Genomic DNA, 23,332 nt, shown 5'->3' with positions numbered 1-23,332 from the left:
GCCAAGACTCTAATCTAGGACAATCTTGCAAGATTGAATCATTTTTATTTCTAGTTTTATTCTACATTTAAATATCGCATTGAAATAAAATGACTGTTTAGCCACTTGAATTTGAAAAGAATTCATACTCGGTGTATAAAGGTACTTTGCATATTGACGTTACAAACATTGTGTCAATGCTAATCAGAGCTAGCACTAGCTTGATTTAAGCACCAAGTTTAAGTTAATGCAGGCAAAAAATATATGTAATATTAAAATACAGTTGTAAGAAAGCATAAAGTGTGGATGTAAACATAGCTTCTTTACCTGTTTATATTGGTGTTGTGGTCAAATATTTGGTCAAGGTGTAAAAGTTAAATATAGCTAGTAGTCGCTTGTGATAAATACTTGGCAAGTAGAAATCTGTTAACTTCACTCCACAAAATAGTTATTTTTAGTGTGAATTGGAGTAATTAACACAACCAGCTGACATTAACATTAGTACACAGTACAATTTTATGATTTTATCATTAAATCTTATCATGGAGTCCAAATTGGCAGGTTATAAAAGATGTGAGGCTCCTTTTTATCTCTTTGACCAAAGGATTTGTTAGCACAATCCAGCAGAATTTACCCAATGCCTGGGTTCTATAAATAACCATTCATTTTTTGTGTGTGTGTGAACACAAACTAAATATATGTGGTTTAAGAAATAAAAAATAATACTAATTAAGCAATAAACACCACTTTCACATTTACAAGTTTCTGTAATGTTTAATTTATTAGCCTTAGCCTTATCACATGTGATTTTTCTTCTGATCTAATTGAGTTGTATTTTCTAACCATAAATATTGGCCGTTTTTCCTCATTCCATTTCGGACCATGTTGAACCGCAATCAATATTTGCTGTTTGAGATGCTAGATGTGTTTGCTGCGGGCTCCAAGAACCCGATTGCAGAACGTAGTCTTTGCTCCTAAACTCTGTTTTCTTGATCTCTCCCTACAGACCAGGTGAGGAACAGCTACCAGCTGTGCAACAACGGCACCCTGAGAGTGATGTATGCCAACGGGATGGGCATCAGCTTCCACACCGAGCCCCACATCCTGGCAGGCTCCGTCAGCCCCACCATCGGGCGGAGGAACATCACCCTGCCCACTGACAACGGCCTCAACTCCATCGAGTGGCGTCTGCGCAAAGAGCAGACCAAGGGTCGGATCACCGTGTTTGGGAGGAAGCTGAGGGTAATTGCTAATTTTGTAAAGTGAATGATTGATTGATTTAAACACTGAGTGCCCAGGTATTCACAACTCTTAAACTTTTATTTATTAATTTTTTTTCGTTTACAATGTAATTTCAGGTGTTTTTTGTGAAATAGTGAAGCGGTGTAAAACCTTTGTACGAAACTTTGCTCGTTTTTGAACCTCAAAAACATCTGCTGGAGTGAATCGACCGCTTTTCTCTTAGGCTCACGGACGCAATCTTCTCTCCATCGACTTCGACCGCAATACCCGCACTGAGAAGATTTACGACGATCACCGCAAGTTCACGCTGCGCATCATGTACGACACTCAGGGCCGCCCGGCCATGTGGCTGCCGAGCAGCAGCTTGGCGGTCGTCAACGTTTCCTATTCGCCCACCGGGCAGCTCGTGGGTCTGCAGAGGGGCAGCATGAGCGAGAAGACCGAGTTTGACTCCCAGGGTCGCATCCTGTCCCGGTCGTTTGTGGACGGCAAGATCTGGAGCTACAGCTACCTTGATAAAGTAAGTACATCCATCTTTAAAAGAGCCATGCAGGAGTTAGGTTTTGCCAAGAAAGGCAATAGCGACGGTAATTTGAATTGGGGAATTGAATGAAATAATACATCACTTTTATGGTCGCGAAGGTGCAAATTTGTCAAGGGAGAGCAAATTACCCCCGGTGCTATTTCACAGGAGGCAAGTCATCCATTGATAATGCTATTATATTAATCTGTATTTCAACGCTTTGCTCTTTTCCTCCAGTCCATGGTGCTGCTGCTGCAGAGCCAAAGACAGTACGTCTTTGAGTTCGACGCCTCGGGGCGGGTCACAGCTGTCACCATGCCCAGCGTCGCCCGCCACACCATGTTCACGCACGTGTCTGTCGGCTACATCCGCAACACCTACAACCCCCCGGAGAGCAACGCCTCCATCATCCACGACTTCAGCGAGGACGGCCGGCCGCAGGCCACGCACTACATGGGCACCGGCCGCCGCGTCCTATACAAGTACGGCAAGCTGGCCAAGCTGTCGGAGATTGTGTACGACAGCACCGTTGTCACGTTCGGGTACGACGAGACGGCCGGCGTTCTCAAGATGGTCAACCTGCAGAGCGGCGGCTTCTCTTGCACCATCCGCTACCGCAAGATGGGCCCCCTGATCGACAAGCAGATCTACCGCTTCAGCGAGGAGGGCATGGTGAACGCGAGGTTCGACTACACCTACCATGACAACAGCTTCCGCATTGCCAGCATGAAGCCCGTCATCAGCGAGACGCCGCTGCCCGTTGACCTCTACCGATACGATGAGATCTCCGGAAAGGTGCGCCCGTATCGCCAGCTCGGCATCTTCGTCTCTCTTTAGGTGCCGGATGTGTTTTCTGTCCTTCTGCGGACTCTTCCCTGACTATTTCCCTGTTTCCCACAGGTGGAGCACTTTGGGAAATTCGGGGTCATCTATTATGACATTAATCAAATCATCACCACAGCCGTAATGACGCTGAGTAAGCATTTCGACACCCACGGTCGCATCAAGGAGGTCCAGTACGAGATCTTCCGTTCGCTCATGTACTGGATGACGGTGCAGTATGACAGCATGGGCCGGGTTGTGAAGAGAGAGCTCAAGATTGGGCCCTACGCCAACACCACTCAGTACCGCTATGACTATGATGGAGACGGACAGCTCAGTGGTGTCAAGGTGAATTTCTGTTTGCACAGATTGAGTTTCCCTCCTCCGGCCCCCCATTATGTTACCAGGGAAAGTTACGCCTGCAGTGTCGCTAAAAAGCTTTTGAATAATTCACTGTTTTGCACAGGTGAACGACTGGTCCACCTGGCGCTACAGCTACGACCTGAATGGCAACCTCCACCTGCTGAATCCGGGCAACAGCGCCCGGATCCTTCCCCTCCGCTACGACCTCAGGGACCGCATCACCCGCCTGGGAGACGTCCAGTACCGCCTGGACGAGGACGGTTTCCTCAGCCAGCGCGGCTCGGACGTCTTCGACTACAATTCCAAAGGTCAGCTCCTGAGGGCCTACAACAGAGGACCGGGCGGCTGGAGCGTGGTGTACCACTACGACGGGCTCGGCCGTAGGGTGTCCACGCGGAACAGCCTGGGACAGCACCTCCAGTTCTTCTACGCTGACCTGAACCATCCCACCAGGGTGACACATATCTTCAACCACTCCAGCTCTGACATCTCATCGCTTTACTACGACCTGCAGGTATGTTTGAGTTATCAGTATGTGTCCTCGTATTTCAGTGCAGCACCGTGTGCAACGATTAGCACCCGTCGTAAAGATGTGCAAAAGTCTTTAAGCTGATTGTCTGTCGGTGCAGAAGCATCATCTTTACAGGTGACAAAAATCCCAAGAGCCAAAGTAATCTGCCTGCCGAATCAACCCTACAGAGAAGGACGACAAAAACATTTTTTAATTTGTATTTTTTTAGTCTTATAGATTAATCAAAGGCGTTAGGAGGTGTTCATTTGTAATCCTCAGCTTGCTGTTTCCCTGGGTTATAAATGTGACATAGAGGCTCATTTCTTCTTCACCAGTCTTTAAAATATGAAGGACTATAAAACATTGGCGTTCAAATGAATTTTTGAAAACACCGCACCATAGTGGAGGACCCATGATGCTGTGGGCGTTTTTCTCTTCCAAGTACTCTGGGATCTTGAGAGTGCCTGACATGATGACGTTTTTAAAATACAAGATTTTTTTGTTTTTTTACTAAACTCTAGTATTGTCATTGGGTCAAATTACCGAATTAACAGGAAAAATGGTTCACCAGGCTTATAGCTGTTGTGTGCTAGCTATATTTTATTCCCCAATTAAACGGATTTACTTAAATGTAGGGTTAAAATACACACAAGCATGAACTCATTTTAAGGCTTTCTGCACATCTTTACCAGAGGTTGCAGGATGCTGAGTATCAGGGAGCTCTGATCATTTCTCTCTGGGATTCACAGGGTGAACAATGCAGCCCAAACTGTTTCATTTTGTTTCATGTCGTTTTATCTTTGGAGGAGCATTGTGACCTAAAAATTGAATCATCTCTTCATTAGGGCCACTTGTTTGCAATGGAGGTGAGCAGCGGAGAGGAATATTACATTGCGTCCGACAACACAGGAACCCCACTGGCAGTTTTCAGCAGCAACGGGCAGATGATCAAACAGGTACAGCCCAACATTGTTTAATCTGTTATTTTTTTTATCCTTGTACTGCATTTCCGTCACAGAGTAACGTTTCTCCTGTTCGCTTCACCCAGGTGCAGTACACGGCCTACGGTGAGGTGTACCTCGACTCTAACCCAGAGTTCCAGCTGGTGGTGGGTTTCCACGGCGGCCTGTACGACCCGCTGACCAAGCTGGTTCACTTCACCCAACGAGACTACGACGTGTTGGCCGGACGCTGGACCTCGCCCGACTACAGCATGTGGCCCAAGATAGGACGAGACCTCTCCCCGTTTAATCTGTACATGTTCAAGAACAACAACCCGCTCAGCGACATGCTGGACGTCAAAAACTACGTGACAGGTAGAGAACGTCATCGGGTGTTGATTGTTCCTTCTCCGGGATAATGAGGCGTAACGCAATGTTCAGACATGCCTCGGATCTGCCGGGTCCATCTTGGGACATTTAACTCTGGGAGGCTTTTAATTTCAGCTCACTAAACATAAGCTGAGCTTTACTTCAGCTTTGATAACGTCAGTAATCTGCAGGAATAAACAGCGATTTCTGTGTGATTCACAGAGGCGACACTCTTGGTTTTTTTTTTGGGTTTTTTTAAATGCTAAAACTGATGATTCCTTTCCTGTCATGTCTAACTGTGTCATTTAGCAGAGTGTGTTTTGTGTCTCGTCTGCTGCTGCAGATGTGAAGAGCTGGTTGGTGATGTTTGGCTTTCAGCTCAGCAACATAATCCCAGGATTCCCTCGACACTCGCTCTACTTTGTGGAGCCGCCGTATGAGCTTCAGGCCACCCAGCACTGTGAGAACGGACAGGTAAAGTCAACCATCCAAAAAGTAAATTGATGCATATTTTTACAGTAACTATAAAATACTTTTTTTTTTTTAACCAAATTTTGAGTAAAAAAAAAAAAAAATTGTTTCTTAAAACACTACTCACATTTTATCTATTGCAACCACAGAAATGACTGCTTTATTCCAGATTTTATGTTGTAAATTAATGCAAAATAAATAAGTGGAAGCTAAAGGATATATGATTGTATTTTATTTTTTTAAATAAAAATTATTTAAAAAATAAATAAATAATTATTTATTTAAATAAAAAGCATTTATACTCAGCACCTCTAAACCACCTTTTGCTCCAATTACAGCTGTTGTTTTTTTTTTGTTTTTTTTTTGTATGCTTTGTTGTGTACCGACATCTAGAGTGAACTTTCTGTTGTCTTCTTTGAAAATAACTTTTTAAGATCAATCCGGTCAGATGAAGAGTAGTCAATATTAACTTTTACCAAAGATTTTCAATTGAATGTAGTTTTTGGCTGTGACTAACCCTAACTAACACATGAATGTGCTTTGCTTCTAACCGTTTTGTATTCGTCGTATTGCAGTGACAAGTTTTCTATCTCATGCAGCAATTTGAATTTTGACCAAGAAGTCGAATAGTGACTGATTATGGTTTAGCTTTCTGTAGAAGCCCAAATGCCCTGAAGGCTTTTGATTGGACTGGATTTGTTTCGGAACATCAAAGCAAATACCAAAAATACCTTCCCTACATTTGGTGTTTGTAGAAAACCATAAATTATATTGTTAAATTCACAATTTTGCACTACTTTCAGTTGAATCTAATACATTTCATTTAGTGGTGTGGGCATCACAAAGTGACGTAATGTCCATTTGTCTGGAAGTTGCTCTGAGTCGTAATGTTGTGTTTCAGTGACAAGTTTTTGTTTCTTGGTCATGTTAGCTCATCACCGGCGTGCAGCAGGCGGCAGAGCGCCACAACCAGGCCTTCATGGCCCTCGAGGGCCGCCTTCTCAACAAAGAGCGCCGCAGACGTAAAGACAAGCCCGGCCACTGGTTCGGTACCAGCACCCCCATCATCGGCCGCGGAGTGATGCTGGCGCTGAAGGAGGGCCGCGTTGTGGCCGGCGTGTCGCCGCTGGCCAGCGACGACAGCCGCAAGATAGCTCTGGTGCTCAACGGCGCCCAGTACCTGGAGGGCACTCACTACACTCAGGACGGGAGGGACTGCCACTACTTTGTGAAAGTGGGGTCTGCCGACAGCGACCTGCTGGCCCTGGGGCTCACGAACGGGCGGAAGTCTCTGGAGAGCGGCATCAACGTGACGGTGAGCGGCCGGTCAAGGAGAGGCGTGACCGTGGAGTTCGCCGTCCCGTCGCTAGTGCTGAGCATTCGCTACGGGCTCTCTGTGGACGTGGTGGACGAAGAGAAGGTAAGACTGCTGGAGCTGGCCCGACAGAGGGCCCTGGCGGGGGCCTGGGCCAAGGAGCAGCAGCGCGCAAGGGACGGGAAAGGCGGCAGTCGCCTTTGGACCGAAGGGGAGAGGCAGCAGCTTCTAACGGCGGGTCGGGTCCAAGGCTACGACGGCTACTACGTGCTGCCGGTGGAGCAGTACCCAGAACTGGCCGACAGCAGCAACAACGTCCAGTTTCTCAGACAGAACGAGATGGGCAGGAGGTAACAGCCCACCCGAACCCCGCTGACTCTTCCCTTCTCTCCCGACATCTCCGGATTTTGTCCCTTGTTTTTTTTTTTTTTTTTGTTGATTTTTTCCAACCCAGCCTCCTTAACCTTCTTACTCCTCTGAAAACCTACGGAGAACTAACCAACAAACGGGGTTACTCACGGAACGCTGCAGGGACTTTTAAAAAGTATGAAAAACATATTGTTGATTTTACTGCCACAGGCAAAAAAACAAAAACAAAAAAAAAAACAAATACAAATGTTTAGTCAATTTTTTTTTGTTTTTTGGAAAAAAAAACAAACAAAAAACTTTGATCAACTGACAAAAAAAAAAAAAAAAGAAGAAGCACTGAAGAACTCTGATAACTGTTGCTTACCCAATAAGAAGATTCCCCTTTTTAAAAAAGATAGAGATATTTTCGCCCATATTTATTGGGTCACATCAAGAGCAGCCACGACAACGCAGGGAGGAGGGAAGGACGGGGGTCGTGCGCCGCGGCGGCCTCCGCGAATCGCGGCTTGTCTCGTCTCCGATAAAGAAAACTGAAGGCAGAGGGACCAAAGCGGAGACCGATCCTCCTCAGAGCGCAGCCAGCCATCACCCAACATGCATCACTAAACAGCGACGCCAACGCGAGCCGTCTCCCTGTCTCAGGCCTCCCATTGTCCGTCCACCACCGTCCGTCCAGTTCCGCCGCCGATCAGCCAAGCAACAGGACAACGGCATCCATGAACATCCGAGCTGATGAGGATGAGCTGAAGCATAAACTCAAAAAGAGAGAGAGAGAAAGAGAGAGGAAAAACAAACAAAAAGTCAAAAAAAACAACAAAAAAAAACGACAGCTATATCTGTGGAAAGTGGCATAGCACCACGTTGTTTATTTTGCAACCGGGGGTGGGTGGGGAGCAGAATCACACACACCCTCCCCGCCCCCCATACATATGTGTCAGACTACACTTAAAAACTTCAGGATGTTGCGTATACCGTAGATGCCGTAGTTTTGTACGTTTCAGTCGCGGTAGAATTGTGAGATTTTCACCAAGGCACTTCTGTACAGCGCGATCAAACACTCAAACACACACACACACACACACACACACATCACTCACCAAGTCCGACAGACATGCTGAGTTAGTATTTATTTGGTTCGTTTCTTTTTTTATTTATTTATTCTTAGTACTAAATGACAATCATGAATGAGTCACCAGTTCTTATCGAGACGAACATCGATGGACGAGCTTCTTTTGTTTTGTAAGATATGTAATAAATGTTTTTTTTTTGTTTGTTTGTTTTGTTTTGGTTTTTGTATTTGTTTTCGGTTTGCTGACAGGGGAAACAATAGTCAACTGGCAAAAAGAGTAATTTATGTAATGAGGTGTTTTAAAAAGCAGTTTATACTTTAAATAAAGTCTTTAAAACTGTGAAATCTGTTTTTTCGAAGTATATTTCGATGTACAGTGTATAGACTTAACTTTATGCAGCACAGTAGAATATTGTTCAGAATATCAAGTTTTATATTTCTAAGAGGAAGTGGCTTGTAATGTGCGAAACCTTTAGCTGCTCTTACTACTCTAGAGTTTTGTGGCACTCTGATACTCCATTATCTACGATATCGGTCCAAAGTTTGTTTTTTCTTATTCTTTTTCATTTCTGTTTGTTTGTTGTTTGGAAGCAGATTCTTTCTGTCCTAGATCCCAACAGCAGTAGCAGTAATGGATCCCTCTCACTGTGAGGAGACTCGTGCTGGATGTCATAATGTACCAAATCAGTATTATCAGAGGATGATTCTTATACGTTCACTGAAACGAGGCTCTTCTGAGAAACCTTATCAATAAAACATAATTGTTTACTTCAACTGAGCTTTCATCTCATCTCTTGTGTCTGAGGACGGCGCGCCATCGTCGTTCAGGCACCAGCGGTCCGCTCTCATTAGTTGCTTCTCAAAAGCAATCTTTGGAACCCTGGTGATGCGCTGGAAAGCCAAGGTTTCCAGTCTTTGTTAATTACGCATCATAGTCAAGGAAACGGTAGATTTTTGAGTCAGTTTTCCTTAAATGGGGACAGGATTATGTGTTTTCCCTGCAGTGCCGTTTTATAGCGCAATCAAATAACTGTGTTACCTTCAGTTATAAAATGCTTTATATCAAATATCACTTAAAAGACATTTGATGTTATAATGAAATTGGGCCTCTGTCTCTTTAAGAAGGTCCTGCTCTTTCTTAAACTCCACCTCCAGGAAGTCATCACAACGTTTTTTACTAGCGTTTCACTGAGAAATACAGCTCCTATAACGAGCTTAGCTAATGGCTAAGGTGTTAGCCATTAGCCGTTGGCTAATTGCTGCAATCAGCTAATGGCTGCTGGCCTCATAGAGGCGGGAGCTCGGAATGAGCTGAATGGTTGCCACGGGAGATTAAAAGATTTCTGAAACATTCAGAGAGAATCAAGGCAACACTCCAGGTATATTTTTGATGACGGAATAACATTATAATATGATGTAAAGCTCAAAATACAGACATAACACTGCCCCTTTAGAACAAGGAGAACGTGTTCTAGCAAACGGTAGCTTCTGTTCTCAGGAACTATGTGGATGGAACAACACACATTTGGTGCGTAAGTGGAAAGAAAACATTGTACTGGTTTCAAAATTCTTAACAAATAAACGTGAACAATCCGGGGTACATATGTCAATTATAGAGCCTCCTTTAACTGCAGCTACCTGTCTGTCGGGATTTGTCTCCAACAATTATTTACATGTTGTAACTTAAATTTGAACCCATTTCTACATTCTCGGAGCTCAAGCTCAGTCAGATCGGAGGGAGAATTTTGTTGAAAATCAGCTTTGAGTGTTGCTTCAGATTTACAATTGTGCTTATGTGTGGTCTTTGACTGGGCCATTCAGGTTGGGATTTGAACACAGGAACTTCTTGCTGCAATGCCACACTGCTACTAATAGAGGTGGGTAGAGAACAGAAGATTTATACTCAAGTAAGAGTAGCTCTACTCAAACGTATTTTTACTCAAAGGTTACAGTTTGCTAAAATGTCCAAGAAGTATTAAATTAAAGAGTAAATGATCATAACTGCTAATGTAATATTTTAAAATTATGGATTAGGTGCAAAGTCTGATATCTTGGAGACTAAAGAAAAATACAAATTGATAAAATTATAAAATAAATTTAGGAAGAAACACTTCTCCAAAACAAAACGTATTAAGTAAATGCTTCTAGTAGGTAGCGTATATACTGTATGCTAAAACCAGGAGAAATGCTTCTAGTCACAACATTTACTGTTTGCTGTATCTTCACTTGTTCTCCAACAGGCTCAGCGGAAAGAAAATAACATTAATACAATGAAACTGGTGCACAAACAAGAAGTCTCAAACATAAACATGTGTCTGTATCTGGCATTTTTAGATAAAACGATGATTCAGTAAAGTTTACTCTAACAAGAGTAGCAATGCTTCTTATTATTGCAATATTATTTACACTCACATAAATGTACATCCCCCCCGCCCCAAAAAAAAAAAAAAAAGTTATATCGTTACTACCCAGCCTGCTTTGTTCTAAACTTTTCCAATATAATTCTGAGGATGTTTGAAGTCGGCACACACCAGCCTTTTGCACTCTGTATTTTTTTGTCAGGATGGTCCCTTACTTTAGCTCCATCCATTTTCCAATTAGCTCTGTCCAGCTTTCCTGTCCTTGCTGAAGAATCTCCACCACATGATGAGTTTTACATTCTGTTGATCTATTGTGTCATTATTCAGTTACCTAGAGACGTGACAAAAACGCACACAGCTTTTATTACAGCAAAACTGTATCTGAATAAGCTGCAGGGACTTTTGGAAGAAAGGTACTTAGTGTTGTAACTTTTTAAAAAGATATGTTTTCAAGAAAAAAAAAATCTCAGTGCAAATTTCATCCTACAAATAAAAAAAAAAGGTCCAATTGAATCAAACGGTTGTAGCTTCATTATTGAATTGTGGTCAGGGGCCAAACACAAAGTGCTGCAAAAGGCCATCCAAACCTGAGCCCTCAAATTAAAGATTAGATTTTTCTAGATACCCATGCATCTACAATAAAATAATGTATTCTTAATGCTTTTGACATTTTTACCAGAGGTGTGAAGTGTAACCAGGAAGCACATGCTGAACATAAGCTCAACATTTTCAGGTTTCTGCAGCTAGTATTGATCTACAGTCTCTGCACACTCCACTTACATCCATACATATTGCTGCAATCCAGCCAATAATTGGAAACGACAAAGTCTTTAATTATAGCAATAAATTATTTTAATGAAAGACTCTCATCCAAAGCAAAAAAAAAAAGGCATTCACAGACTAAGAGGATTTCTTCCGTTGAGCAAGTACAGTTTTTTTTTTTAATGATACTTCCAGATACATTTCCAAGGTTCAGCTTACAAATAATATTAGAATCATTTTTCATAATAATGAAAGCACATTACATTGCAGGCATTAAAAAGTTAACAGTCATCCAAAGAAAGATTACCTTTGTGTTTAAAAATGCATTTCATTTATTTTCACAAAAAACAGAAAAAGAAAAGTGAAAGTGTGAAAATAAAACTGATACATTTCAAGCTTCTAAACGTCAACCCTCCCAAAGCTCATTAGCAGCCAGGGTCTGGGTGAAATTTGGGAACAGAGCCCCATAATGGGGAGAGTAGTCCTTTGTTTGCTAATGTAGCTGAGGAATGGCGGACGAAGGGGAAGGACACAGGGGTCAGGGTTCAACAGGCAGGCAGGATTTGTTTCTTGCAGAGGTAATCATTGTAAAGTGCCAAAGAGCATCACACTAGATACGCCTGAGATCCGTGTATACTGAAGGAACAAGCACGTACAATGTGCATCTTTTCTCAATGCGTGTGTGTGAAGGTTGTGTGTAGGTGTGCAATTTGTTTTATAAAAAAAAAAAGAGCGTCAGATTCATGTTGGTGTTAAGAAGCTCCGTTACAGACCGCTACAAGACAACTTGTGGACAAGTCTACCAGAGCCGAGGACTTCACATTGAGCGGAAAGACTTCCCTATGAGACTGGAGCTTTTGTTTATTGAGAAATAGGAGAGACGATGAGGTGAGGGGGGGGCAGAGGTGAGACGGAGCCAGGTTTTAAAGGCAGAAGAAGAAGAAAGGGGAAAGGTTGATGAGGTTTTCAGCTTACAGGAGACTAATAAAGCTGAACAAAATGAAGAAGGACGTTATGTCAGCATGTCCCAGAGACAGCAGCAGCACAGCGCCGTCCAGCAGGCCGTCAGGCAGGTGTCCGCCGTGTCGTCCCTTCTCCTGTCCTCCACCACATACACTGAGAGGGAAAGACACGCGGAAGGTTAGAAACGATAAGGCAGGGCAAAGGAAATTGGTGATTTATTTCTATTCCTCCCAAAACAAGTAGCCGAAAACCAGAGATATTTCCCAGAATTACTCTGTCAGCGAGTTCAAGGGTAACCAGGGGCCGATATGATTTCCTCTAATTACATTCCTCATAGGAGACATCTCCATGGCGATACCATGGCAGCTGAGACCCACAATCCAGCAGGAGCAGAGTACTCTTTGTACCGCTGGCCGCATTTAATGAGATTTCAGCGTAAAACAGTAAAACTTTCCTTTACTCCACATGGACAGCAGAGATTTTGCAGTCAACAGGTTTTAATTAGAAACATTAGAAGAGAGTGTTAGACATGTATGAAGTTTAGCAGATGTTCACAACAGGAAACTAGAAGAAAAAAAAAAATCCAACACAGGTGCTGAATAAATGGATCTCCCCTTCCTCGTTTGTGTGATTAATCATTTATGTAGAGCAAACCAGTCATCCAGCCTTTAACAGCCTGATCCGCCTCGGGTCAGACCGTAAACAGAAAGCAGCTCTGATAACGATGCAATGATCTGATTAGTGCCAAGCCCAATATTTAACAACTCTTGTCTTGATCTAAATGTCTCACAGCCAGAAACCTGATCAACCAGAGAATGCTTATCTTGACTTAACTGCATCTGCAGATGCACCCCACCACCTTTTATAAAACGTCTCGATGTTAATTATGCTCTCTGTTCTCTCTGGGATGCTTTACACTGAACTTTATGTTTTCGCATGTTGTTCTAACACGACCGATGAATTAACGCACCTCGATTCAAAACTCAAGCATGAGGATCCCCGACTACCTGAACTCTGTGATCAGTTTTAACGTTTTGGTGGAGCCGAAACAGTTCTTAATAGACAATCCATAAAACTGTATAATTAAATATACCTTTGAGATTTTTATTTTTCCGTTTTGCTTTTATAAAAAACTGAGGAGCACCGGAGCTCCAAACAGCTAAATGAAACAATTTGTTTCATTGTTTAACAATGCCTTACCCTTCTGCGACAGATTAAATTTAATGAAGTGAGACTACAGGAATAAATAGAGTTCAACATTAAGCCGAAGGTTAATAATAAGCTCCTGAAACGGCGTTCCCAAAGCTCTGACATCAAACCTATTAAAATTCAGCGGACTATGTCTAAACGCCAGGTGTAGGCAATTAAACACGCCAGCTGAGATAAACCTACAACTGTCTGCCATGAAAAGCGATCCATGTCCAGTCAGAGTGACGCCAGAAGCTTGCTGATGGCTACAAATCACACAATCAAGGTGAGTTTGACCTGAATGACAATAGTGGGGATTTCTGTACCGTATTTTCCAGACTATAAGCTGCACGTTTTAAATTTCTCTGGCTGATCATTGGCTGGTCAATACGACAGGTGTGACTTATTTGTCTTTTGACAAATTTTTTGACCTGTGCAGCTTGTAGTCTTGAAAATATGGTATGTATTTAGGCCTATTTGACGCGTGGATTAGAGAAAATCCACCAACAAACTGATTCGTAAGGAGTTTTTAAACTTCAGCAAAGATTCAATAAAAAAAAAAGATTTAAAATCTGAATTGTTGACCTGATTGTTATGCTTGGATACGGAAGTTAGTCTATTTTATTGACTTTAATAGTTTAACACGTACTTGTTTCAGATAGGGGTGCACTGATTGCAGTTTTACCAATTTTGACCCACCAATTTCAATGTTGGCCTACACCAATTTTTTAGACCTTACACTGTTAATTAAGGTCGCCAAGTTGACAAGAGTGGGGGGGATAATTGTTAACTTAGTAATTTATCAATTATTTTCAGACCTTTGTAGAGGTAGATCACATCGGTTCCACATGTAACCATCAGCCGATTAAGGAAATCAATCAGCAGGTCGATTATTGGTAACCCCTTGTTTCAAAGTTAGGGGTTTAGAAACACAACAAACTACAAAAAGCTGTAATGGGTGACTCAAATAACTAAGAATGTAACTTAAGAAAGAAAGTAAAGCACAGTTAACTGCATTTTCTCCAGAAGATTGAGCAAACGCTCCAGGGAACGGTTTGAGTCATTTCCTGTAAAATGGTCCGAGTAGCTTTTTAAAATTTAATTTAGCATCTTAAATTAAGCTCCACCCCACACTGTACGATGGGCAATAAAAACACGTCATCTTTCTGCAGACGAGTTGAAACGTCCTACTTATAATTGCTCATGTTCTTGATCACAATGGCAATGTGTCAATCCAGGATTGTTTTGTGTCAAAACTTTTGATTTGAAAAAGAAAAATCAAAACCAATGACGAGGCTTAAATACATCCAACACTTAAGCCTTTCTGTGACTCTGCATGTATAAAAACCAGAAAAGGTGAGCTGGAGGGCGTTGTTGTGGTTCTGCCATTAATACGTCTCTGCAGTAGTAGTAGTCGCAGGGCCATATTGGTGAGCATATGTAAAATGAGATATGGCACGTGCAGCACTCCATTCGAACTAATAATGCTGTTGAGACTCGGAGAGCTCCGCAGCAGCAGCGCTCATTAACGTGGTGCTGCGCAGCCTGTTCTGTGGATAACTAAGGGGAAACAGCGGCAGCCTAATGAAAATGTCCCATTTGCCCAAGAAAGTGCAACAAATGTGTAAAAAGGGCCAAACATGCCCTTTAATCACACTAGAGACAAAAACCCAGTGTTCCTAGCTCAAACGTACTGCAGGAATGTAATTTAAGTAAAATCATGCAGGAAAAATTAAAGGTTGGTAATATTTAACAGCCTCCATTATTGATATGATTTATATATTTTTGTTTGTGTCTACTTTACTTTCTCTAGAACAGTCATCTAAGCGATTACAGAGCATTTAACATGCTAGTCCACTCAGCACTGTGCTTCCTATATCATCAATGGTATCAAATATCTTCTGTTGACTATTACAATACATCCCGTATTCACACTATAGAGGGTTTTGCACACCACTCACCTGTGTTTTTTGGGGCTTCCCCATACATGGGTCCAGGAGGGGGTCCACCCTGCCAGGCATACTGTGGCTGGCCTGGATACCCCTGGAACGGGGGCTGACCTGGGCCAGGATAGGGACCTCCAGGACCCCCTGGACCAGCGGGGTAGTTAGGGTAGGCCGGGTTAGGCTGGTCCATGTTCACTGGGTATCCCTGTGGAGGATAACCTTGGGGTGGGTAGCCCTGAGGAGGTGGGCCCTGCCCTGGGTAGCCTGGAGCAGAAGGTCCACTGCCTGGGTACGGAGGCGGCTGCTCGAAATTCATCTCTGGGCTGAAGAGTCACTGTTTAAAAATAAGACAAAATAACTTTTTAGTCCACACTTAGTACAAATTACCACCACAAAATTCGGTGTCTCTTTGGGATTCTATGTGATAGGTCGACACATGGTCGACCGTAAATGTAAAGTGGGAGGAAAATGATACAAGACTTTCATCATGTTTTGTAAGTAAATGTTTGAACAGTGATGCTGTTACTGCTGCATGTCGAAAGAAGAAAACGACTAGAAGTCCAGCCCAGCGTTTAAGGGACTCAGAAAACAGGTAACACACCATCCCCATTAAGAAACACAGTAGTGGCAACATCATGCTGACTTGACGCTTTTCTCTGTCCAGTTAGAGTTAGAAGCTGCAGAAAACTAAAGACTAGGTCCAGTTCCAGAGGGATTTAGCTGGGGTTGCTGTGGCTGACTGTGGGGTCACACGGTAAACAGGCTTTTTATTTAATAAAATACACAAACATTTGTGTAACCTTTCAAGTAAAATAACCAGGTTGCTTAATAATACAAGCACAATGATGGAAACGGTGACATTTACATGTTTCACCAAAAAATGCTGAGTAATTACAGTCATATTAGAATAAACTTTAGTTCATGGACAGCAGAAGTCTATCCATGGGTCTTCATTACTAATCCAATGTTTCTGATCTCTGACGTCCATTTCTATCCGGTCAGTTAAACATCGCATGCAAAAAGTCAGAAACGCCTGAATGGACTGGACTTGTTTTTTAATGCGGCAGGTTTGAAACTGAAATTAACAAACTCAGCATACAAACAAGAATGCAATAATTTTTCCTTAATATAAAATTTGAACGTATCCTACTACAACATTATAAAATAAATGTCCATTGCAAAATACTGTAAATAATTCCACTTTAAATTCAATCTGTTATCCAATTATGAATTTAGTTGGGACTTACAAGGAATACTTCTTAATCTGACCACAGATACAGAACACGACACCTTGCTGTATCAGTCTCTTGTGACATACTCTGCTATCTCTGTAACACACTGGCTGAACATTATTTCCTAGTTTTCTTAAAGGGCCAGCACACCCATTTAAACTAATGACAGAGCCTGAACAGAAACAGTATGCTGCTGCCTGTGCTAGATGCCATACAGGCAAAACATATTGTGGGGTGTGAATGAGAGAGTAATCCTGAAATGTCTGTAAAAACCCTGTCCTCGTTACCTCTCTGGTTTTTCCTCCAACAGACGTTTTCTTTTCTCAGCAGGCTCTAATTTCTCCTCACGCGAGAACACCCTGAGTCATTGTCCCTTCTGCTGGCCTCCGCTCTGATGTCGCCTCCCTTACTTTGCTCTATTGTAACAAAAAAAAAAGGTAACTTCTCTTTCCACATAGTTCTACACAGAAATGAAAAAAATATTGTGTTTATTCCTGGCAATAAATTACCAGCAAGGGATGCAACATAGATAACAAAATCAGTAAGCTTGTTACGAATATTAGCATGACATAACGGCGGGTTAACGGGTAATCATTTAGCTAACATTATTTGAATCCAACAGCATAACTTGATTCAATAAAAAAAAAGGAGTATTGATCTGCAGGACAAATTAAATGTTGCAACCCGTTAATTCAAAATTCTTCAGAGTGACTGTAGATGTTGAGAGATGGTGAGGAAAGATCTCCTGTAGCAGTCTGTATTACAGCCAATTTGAAGAAGCCTCTCACTAAAGATTCTGTCTCTTGAAGAGGATGCTAAAGGTTGTCTATAATTTTCTTGATTTCATGTAAAATCCTTCTTTCACCTCCCTTCACAAGTGAATGCTCACGTTGCATTTAAAGACAGCTCAGACATAACACACAACAGATTAAACTGTTGTAGTGGATATGTCCTCAGTGTAGTCCATCTCGGCAGGACCTGGGTACCTGAGTGGGCGGGCCTGGCCCCCCAGTGGCATCCGCATTGGTGCAGAATCAGAATAAGACTGGGGTTCACACTCCAGCAGCACAATGATCCCAAACGCACAACAAAGAGCATTCTGGTGCTAAGTTAAAAGAGCCTAGTCAAAGTCAGGACCCAAATCCAATTACAAATCTGTGGCATTTTTGTTGTACCCACTCAGTAAATATCCAGCCAATCAGACTGTGAACTGAGCCATTTGGCAAAGAAGAATGGGCCAACATTTCAGTCTCTACCTGCTCAGAACTGGTTTTCTTCCACTTCACAAGTAAACACAACTTGGTGTTGGTCTGTGTTTAGGACAATTCTTTTGATAATTAGTGAGACACTGAGTCAATCAGAGAAATGAGCATTTGTTTTTAGGTATTTATTTTTGAATAATTAGAAATCAGGCTAGAGGGAGAGATGGAGAAGAAAGAGGAAGAAGAGGGAAGAATAAGTGAAACTTACAATTCTGCTTCCGTATCTTTTCAGTCACGTACACGGTGCCTTGCACCCGTCTCTCCCTCGTAGGGAGTTTTTCTTTGTTTCTCCCACTCTGATTAATTGGTACTTCTACCCCCAAATCAAACTCAGTTCAAAAGAGTTTTGGTTTTGATAAAGAGAAGAAAAACATCTCCTCTGAAACTCCTGTTAACAGTTCCACAGGAAGAACACTGGCTCGGAAACCTTCATTATCAGTTCAATCTTCCCAGTAAATACGCCAAAGTTTTATTTTCCCAGACATCCGTCGCATCAAATCCCAATAAAATACAACTTATAGTTGTAAAGAACCAAATAGTCAGCGATAATATACATCACAAAACTACTAGATATTATTTTTTAAATCTGTTATAACGTCAAGCATTCTTATGCAAGACTGAGAGAGACATGATTCCACCTAGCCCTACATTCTGCTGTAAACAATGGGAGTAGAGCAAACAGGAGTCTCAGCTGTCTCGGTTGCCCTTTCTTCCTGTAGGATGGTTAGGTAACCTCCAGAGACACATTAGGTAATGAATTCTCCTGAGCCCAGATAAGACATCCTACCATTCTCAGGAAGGGACAAAAATGATGAAACCGTTTCCCAAAACAGAAAAAGTACACATTATGATCACCGACCAGTTTGTTCCTGCACAGAACGAAAACTCAGCCACATGCAGCAGAGAAAATCCCCGCAGATTGTTTTCATGACTGCCGAAGGCGTCTCACAGCTCAGTGGTCAATCACAACTGCACCAGAGATATGTACCATTAGCTTACGCTTCACAGAGACTCCAGCGTACAAAATGAGGCTGCTGAAATTAACCATAGGGAACAGAAGAGTTAAAAAAAAGAAAAAAAGAATGTGACCATAGACGGCCTTCGCCGGTTGCACTTTCGCACCTCATTTTCCCTTTTTGTTCACACACAAATGTGAGAAGCCCAACTAGATCACACATTTCGCATTACGAGGGCTGTGTGAAACGTTGTGCAAATGAGGGAGAAAACTCAAACACGATTCCAGGTAAAGCTTTTTAATGTTTAAGCTTTTCTGAGTGAGTTCAATAAATACCTGAAGGTTTTTCATTCCACTTGAATTAAACACCTTTGTTCAAGTGGAACGAAGGTTGAAGGCAAGTGGATTTTTACAGCTAACCGGTAATGGCTTGTGATGAAACAGATCCGAAGCTCATCACGAGCCACCGTGATGTCCGTCGCCGCATTTACGTAAAACATTAACAATGGAAGAAATGGGGGTAGACGGAAATCTGAATCTCTGCCTCTCCTCCTGGGATTTCTTCGTCACATTGTATGTACACTGTAAACACCTCCTGGTTATCTTAACCACCTGCTTTCTGTGTCAGGAGTTACATAAATAAAGATGCTGAAAGAAAACCTCTTATTCGTGTGTGTGTGTGTGTGTGTGTATTTGTTTTCTGCTTTGGAAAAATTAATACTGCCAATATTTAGGTCAAAGTACAGTTTCCAAGGACTCCTTACATATTATCAGCAACTAGTTTTATTGTGGCTATTGGGGAAATATGCCAAGATGATTGGTACAACACATGCTTATCTCTTAAACACGGTACGTTTGTGAAACATGAACTGATGTAATGGAAAACAGGCTTTGCAGCGTGGTGCTTTATAATCAATGTTTGGAATAGGTATAGTGTTTATAAGATACAAAAACAAACATTTTCAACATGATTAAATTTCCTTTATCGCTGCAAAAAAAATAGTAAATCGTCACTGTTACACTAATGTTGTCTAGAACATTTATAAATTGTCGTTTTGACATTAATTGGAGATACACAACCACAAAATTGGAGTTGATTACCAATCTCTGATTGACGTCAATTCAGATTTCTCTATAAAACTATGATATGAAAAGATAAAATCATACAAAATATTCTCTCTAGCCGTTCTGCCTATGAGCGTTCATTATATATACACTAGGAGCCAAGGGAATTTTTAGATCATTGTATGCGAGTACAACAGGGCTTTACAATGTTGGCATTTTTTATTTAAAATAAAGACATCTTAGCACTCCTGGCATTACTAAAGCAGCAGTTTATGTGTGTATTCCCATGCTTGAAACTATTCTGAGATATATTTAGCCTTTATATCATTAGCTGAAAATCTCACTCCCTTTTGCAGCCTGAAAAAACTATGCAACATCTAAATGTGTCATAAAATACAGTTTTGTTTCTGAAAATGTCTTACTGCGCTGTCCCTAACACCGACGCAAAAAATAGTTACAATTTAGTCGTCTTTCAGGAGGAACAACTTCAACACCGAAAAATTGTTTTAAGTCCAAACAGTAAGTGAGCAGTGAGAGTAAATAAAGCCAACAACCCGTTCGTTCTTCTCGACAGATAATCTCTGGGTCCATTTTCTCCACTAAACCGCCTGAATTTTGCAGTAGTTTGTGAAGAATACACCTATTTGCAGTGATTTTTGCATAATAATACACACAGAAAAAGACAATACCAATTGGGTTTTTAGTAGAGACTGTGCAATAAGCATTTCAGTTGGATTAGCTTAGTTACCTTAATACAAGGTTGACACTAATTTGTACACAATGACTATGTTTTTCATAGTCTGAAATACTTCTGAATGGCTAAATTTGCAAGGCAAAGTTGTAGGAGCCTTCTTGCAACCAGCTGATGAGCACTTCTTCAGCGACGTCAAGCTTGCAGAACCATTTAGATTTCACTGGTTGCACAGTTTAAATGAATTGACGATTTACACTGCATTGTGTACAACAAATTGTGGGATAGCAGAAAAAGTTAACCTCTTAATTACCTTACATTGGCTAAAACATACCAGAATCCTCAATTTAAAAAAAATTGCTTGTAGTAATTACACGGCTTTATTAAATGCTGCCAATCGCTGCATTCTGTTATTTCTGTAAACAGAAGTATAACACATCATTGCTAGGGACAGCAGCGTCCCTAGCAACGGTGCCCCTCTTACTGATCAGAGGTCGCAAGATTTTTGCCTTACGGTTTATTTCTATTGTAATTATCCAGGTCCAGAGTAATACTGATGGTTAAATAAATAATTTTAACTTGTTACAGGAAGGAACAAAGTCCGTCTTCTACCACCAGTGTCCTAGATCGCGTCTCTAGTGCCACATTCGCTTGTTTGTGACACAGAAGACTAGATAAGTATACATATTGTAGCATCATATATGATAAGTAAGGTTTTCCATGGATACATAGATTGATTTCTTGTCGGCTTCATAATCAAAACGCACATGACCGAGAACGATTAGCGATGGACAGATTTAAACACTAAATGATGCAAAATAATGAAATCAGTGAAAGTCCCATCTTGATCAACATTGTCTTAGAATAAGATTTTTTTTGTTGTTTTTTTAAAATACTGATATGAATATGAACGTTAGATTCACACACAAACTTTTGACAGTTATGTTACTCCATACAAGGGCACCTTGAGCCTAATAACAAGCACAAGTCTAGTTTCAACATTTCAGCACCAAAGTGACGCTGGAAAAACCTCAACCTTTTACCGGTACATTCCTGCTTTCACTATGCCAACAAGTCGAATGCAGAAAACAACAACAAAAGAAAAAAAAACTGATAATCTTCTGGTGTTAGATTACAGGGTAAACACTGAGGTGGAGTTTCATTCAAAAGAAAGCCCTAATGTCTTACACCAATGAGGATCTATGCCAACACTAAAGTTTATCTTTTGGCCCACTGTTTTGTGTCTTTTCTTACATAAAAATAGTTCAAGTCAAGAATATGTTGCAAATGGACCAGAAATTAACTGAATTTATTTTATTGAGCCTATTTAAGTCCAGAGTGAGAGCACTAGAGAGGACTTCTTTAAATTGTGACTATTTTTAATAGTTATTTGCATGCTGTTTTAATTGTGTAACTATTTGCAATTGATTTATAACCTTTGCTGCCTCTTGGCCAGCACTCTCTCAAGAAAAGTTAAGGACTTTTTAATCTCAGTGGGACTTTCCTGGTTACAAAAAAAGGTCAAATAAAACAAATAAATAAATTTGGTTTAAATTTTTTTTTTTTTAAATTCATTCAGTACTCAAAAGCACTGCTTTGCGTTTGCGTATCTAATCTACGTGACTGGTCTCTCCTTCATTTGCATGGGTGTCACCTGTTTTATGTCTTTCCACTCTGAACAGCAGATGTCTGTGGGTTAGCTCAAACCATGTTTTCACAACACCATCTTGGTGATAAGATCACAAAAAGACACATACACACAGGGAGGAAAGTTCATCTGGGGGATCTTTGAAGCCATCTGGAATAGGCCCAGTCAGCTCCAGTTAAATATAGCCAATACTGTCATCACTGAAACTGATAAACCCAGGTCCACGGTACCCAGGTAAAAACTAAGGCAGTTTCCTTTTACAACAACAAAGCCAGAGATTTCCATGAAATAGAGCAGCTACTGTAGCTTAGCAGCCCATGTTTTCTTTTCCCAGTCTCTAGGGACATGAGGGCACAAGGTAAGCTGTATTTCAAGACACCCCTTTGGAGCTCATTAGGAGGAATCACCACAAATATTTTTCACACAAGTTTGTGAGCACATTTCACCATTTGCTCACTCACTAGAATTAAGCAACTAATAAAACATTTAAGACAAACGAAACCAAGATACAAGATATTGTTCTGTTTAGCTGCTTAGCAACACTAATTTGACTGAAAATTGCTATAATGCGTTTATTTAATGTCTCCATACTAGCTTTGTTTGTATTTCTAGCTAATAACCATATTTATGACTCGTATCAAATATTAAGCTAGCCTGTCAATATTAGACATGCGTAACACGGTACATCCAGGCCATAACCCTGCCCAGAGGTTCAAATTGAAAAGGCTCCTAAATACATAAATACTGAAGTTAACGGAAACAATGAACCGCTTACCTTGAAACAAAACGGCTCCGATATTTCTATGAACGCAGTGATGTTAGCTTAGCAGCAAACTCACTCTGCGGTGTTGTTTTCTTTACTATTTTACCGCAATGAGCGACCCCCTTCTGAAGCCCAGTGAGTACAGCAGTAGCTGGACGTGACGTCATTTAGAAGGGCGTGTCTAATAATAATAGGGAAAAAAAAGCTCTGAAAGAAAAAGCAGATGATTGGCGGTTGACACGGCCATTGGTCACAGCGTCCAATCAAAAACGAGAAAGAAGAAACTGTGACTCCTGGTCATTTGACTTGATGAAAGATTAAACAGACCCACTTCCACATCATCCAGTGGATGACGAAGCAACACGAGGGAAAGGAAAGAAGCTGAGATGAGTGACTAATTTGTGTTCATCAGTAGAGGCTCAGCTTCTTGCTTTTACATTTAAATATGAGGGTAATAGAAATTTGGCATCAATTCCTTCATTAGTATTTTTGACACAAATTCCATACATAAATGTAAAAAAAA

General features: G+C 41.4%; 2 protein-coding genes across 5 annotated transcripts in view; one reads left to right on the top strand and one right to left on the bottom strand.

Annotated features, from left to right (window-relative positions):
* Positions 1 to 7,124, top strand: part of tenm2a (teneurin transmembrane protein 2a) — a 296,883-nt gene extending 289,759 nt beyond the window's left edge. For all 3 annotated transcript variants that reach the window (XM_016672797.1, XM_016672796.1, XM_016672795.1), the window contains 9 exons: positions 986 to 1,221; positions 1,445 to 1,741; positions 1,982 to 2,539; positions 2,645 to 2,914; positions 3,033 to 3,443; positions 4,286 to 4,396; positions 4,489 to 4,756; positions 5,094 to 5,224; positions 6,153 to 7,124. In XM_016672797.1, coding sequence (XP_016528283.1) covers positions 986 to 1,221; positions 1,445 to 1,741; positions 1,982 to 2,539; positions 2,645 to 2,914; positions 3,033 to 3,443; positions 4,286 to 4,396; positions 4,489 to 4,756; positions 5,094 to 5,224; positions 6,153 to 6,890 — 3,020 coding nt within the window. In that variant the 3' untranslated portion in view covers positions 6,891 to 7,124. The remainder of the gene's footprint in view (positions 1 to 985; positions 1,222 to 1,444; positions 1,742 to 1,981; positions 2,540 to 2,644; positions 2,915 to 3,032; positions 3,444 to 4,285; positions 4,397 to 4,488; positions 4,757 to 5,093; positions 5,225 to 6,152) is intronic.
* Positions 7,125 to 11,163: 4,039 nt separating this feature from the next.
* Positions 11,164 to 22,984, bottom strand: zgc:165573 (cysteine-rich and transmembrane domain-containing protein 1). 2 transcript variants are annotated; one of them, XM_016672841.1, is made up of 4 exons: positions 22,822 to 22,984; positions 16,713 to 16,841; positions 15,209 to 15,527; positions 11,164 to 12,212 (listed from the first exon to the last, which is right to left on the bottom strand). In XM_016672841.1, the coding sequence occupies exons 3-4, from the start codon at positions 15,507 to 15,509 to the stop codon at positions 12,109 to 12,111; spliced, it is 405 nt and encodes a 134-aa protein (XP_016528327.1). In that variant the 5' UTR covers positions 15,510 to 15,527; positions 16,713 to 16,841; positions 22,822 to 22,984; the 3' UTR covers positions 11,164 to 12,108. The 2 variants fall into 2 exon arrangements, with proteins under 2 accessions (XP_016528327.1, XP_007554884.1); XM_007554822.2 differs by lacking the exon at positions 16,713 to 16,841 and having other exon boundaries at positions 22,822 to 22,983.
* Between the last annotated feature and the right edge of the window lie 348 nt (positions 22,985 to 23,332).

This window comes from Poecilia formosa, unplaced genomic scaffold, assembly GCF_000485575.1.
Source record: "Poecilia formosa unplaced genomic scaffold, Poecilia_formosa-5.1.2 Scaffold66, whole genome shotgun sequence".
Lineage (NCBI taxonomy): Eukaryota > Metazoa > Chordata > Actinopteri > Cyprinodontiformes > Poeciliidae > Poecilia > Poecilia formosa.
The sequence above is the reverse complement of the archived record's forward strand: the minus strand, read 5'-3'. Positions and strand labels throughout refer to the sequence as shown.

Excerpts from the sequence above, each read along its gene's own strand:
- zgc:165573 (XM_016672841.1), bottom strand. The coding sequence starts at position 15,509 with ATGAATTTCGAGCAGCCGCCTCCGTACCCAGGCAGTGGACCTTCTGCT. Across the intron at positions 12,213-15,208 it reads GGAAGCCCCAAAAAACACAG|TGTATGTGGTGGAGGACAGG; the intron begins GTGAGTGGTGTG and ends TTTCCCTCTCAG.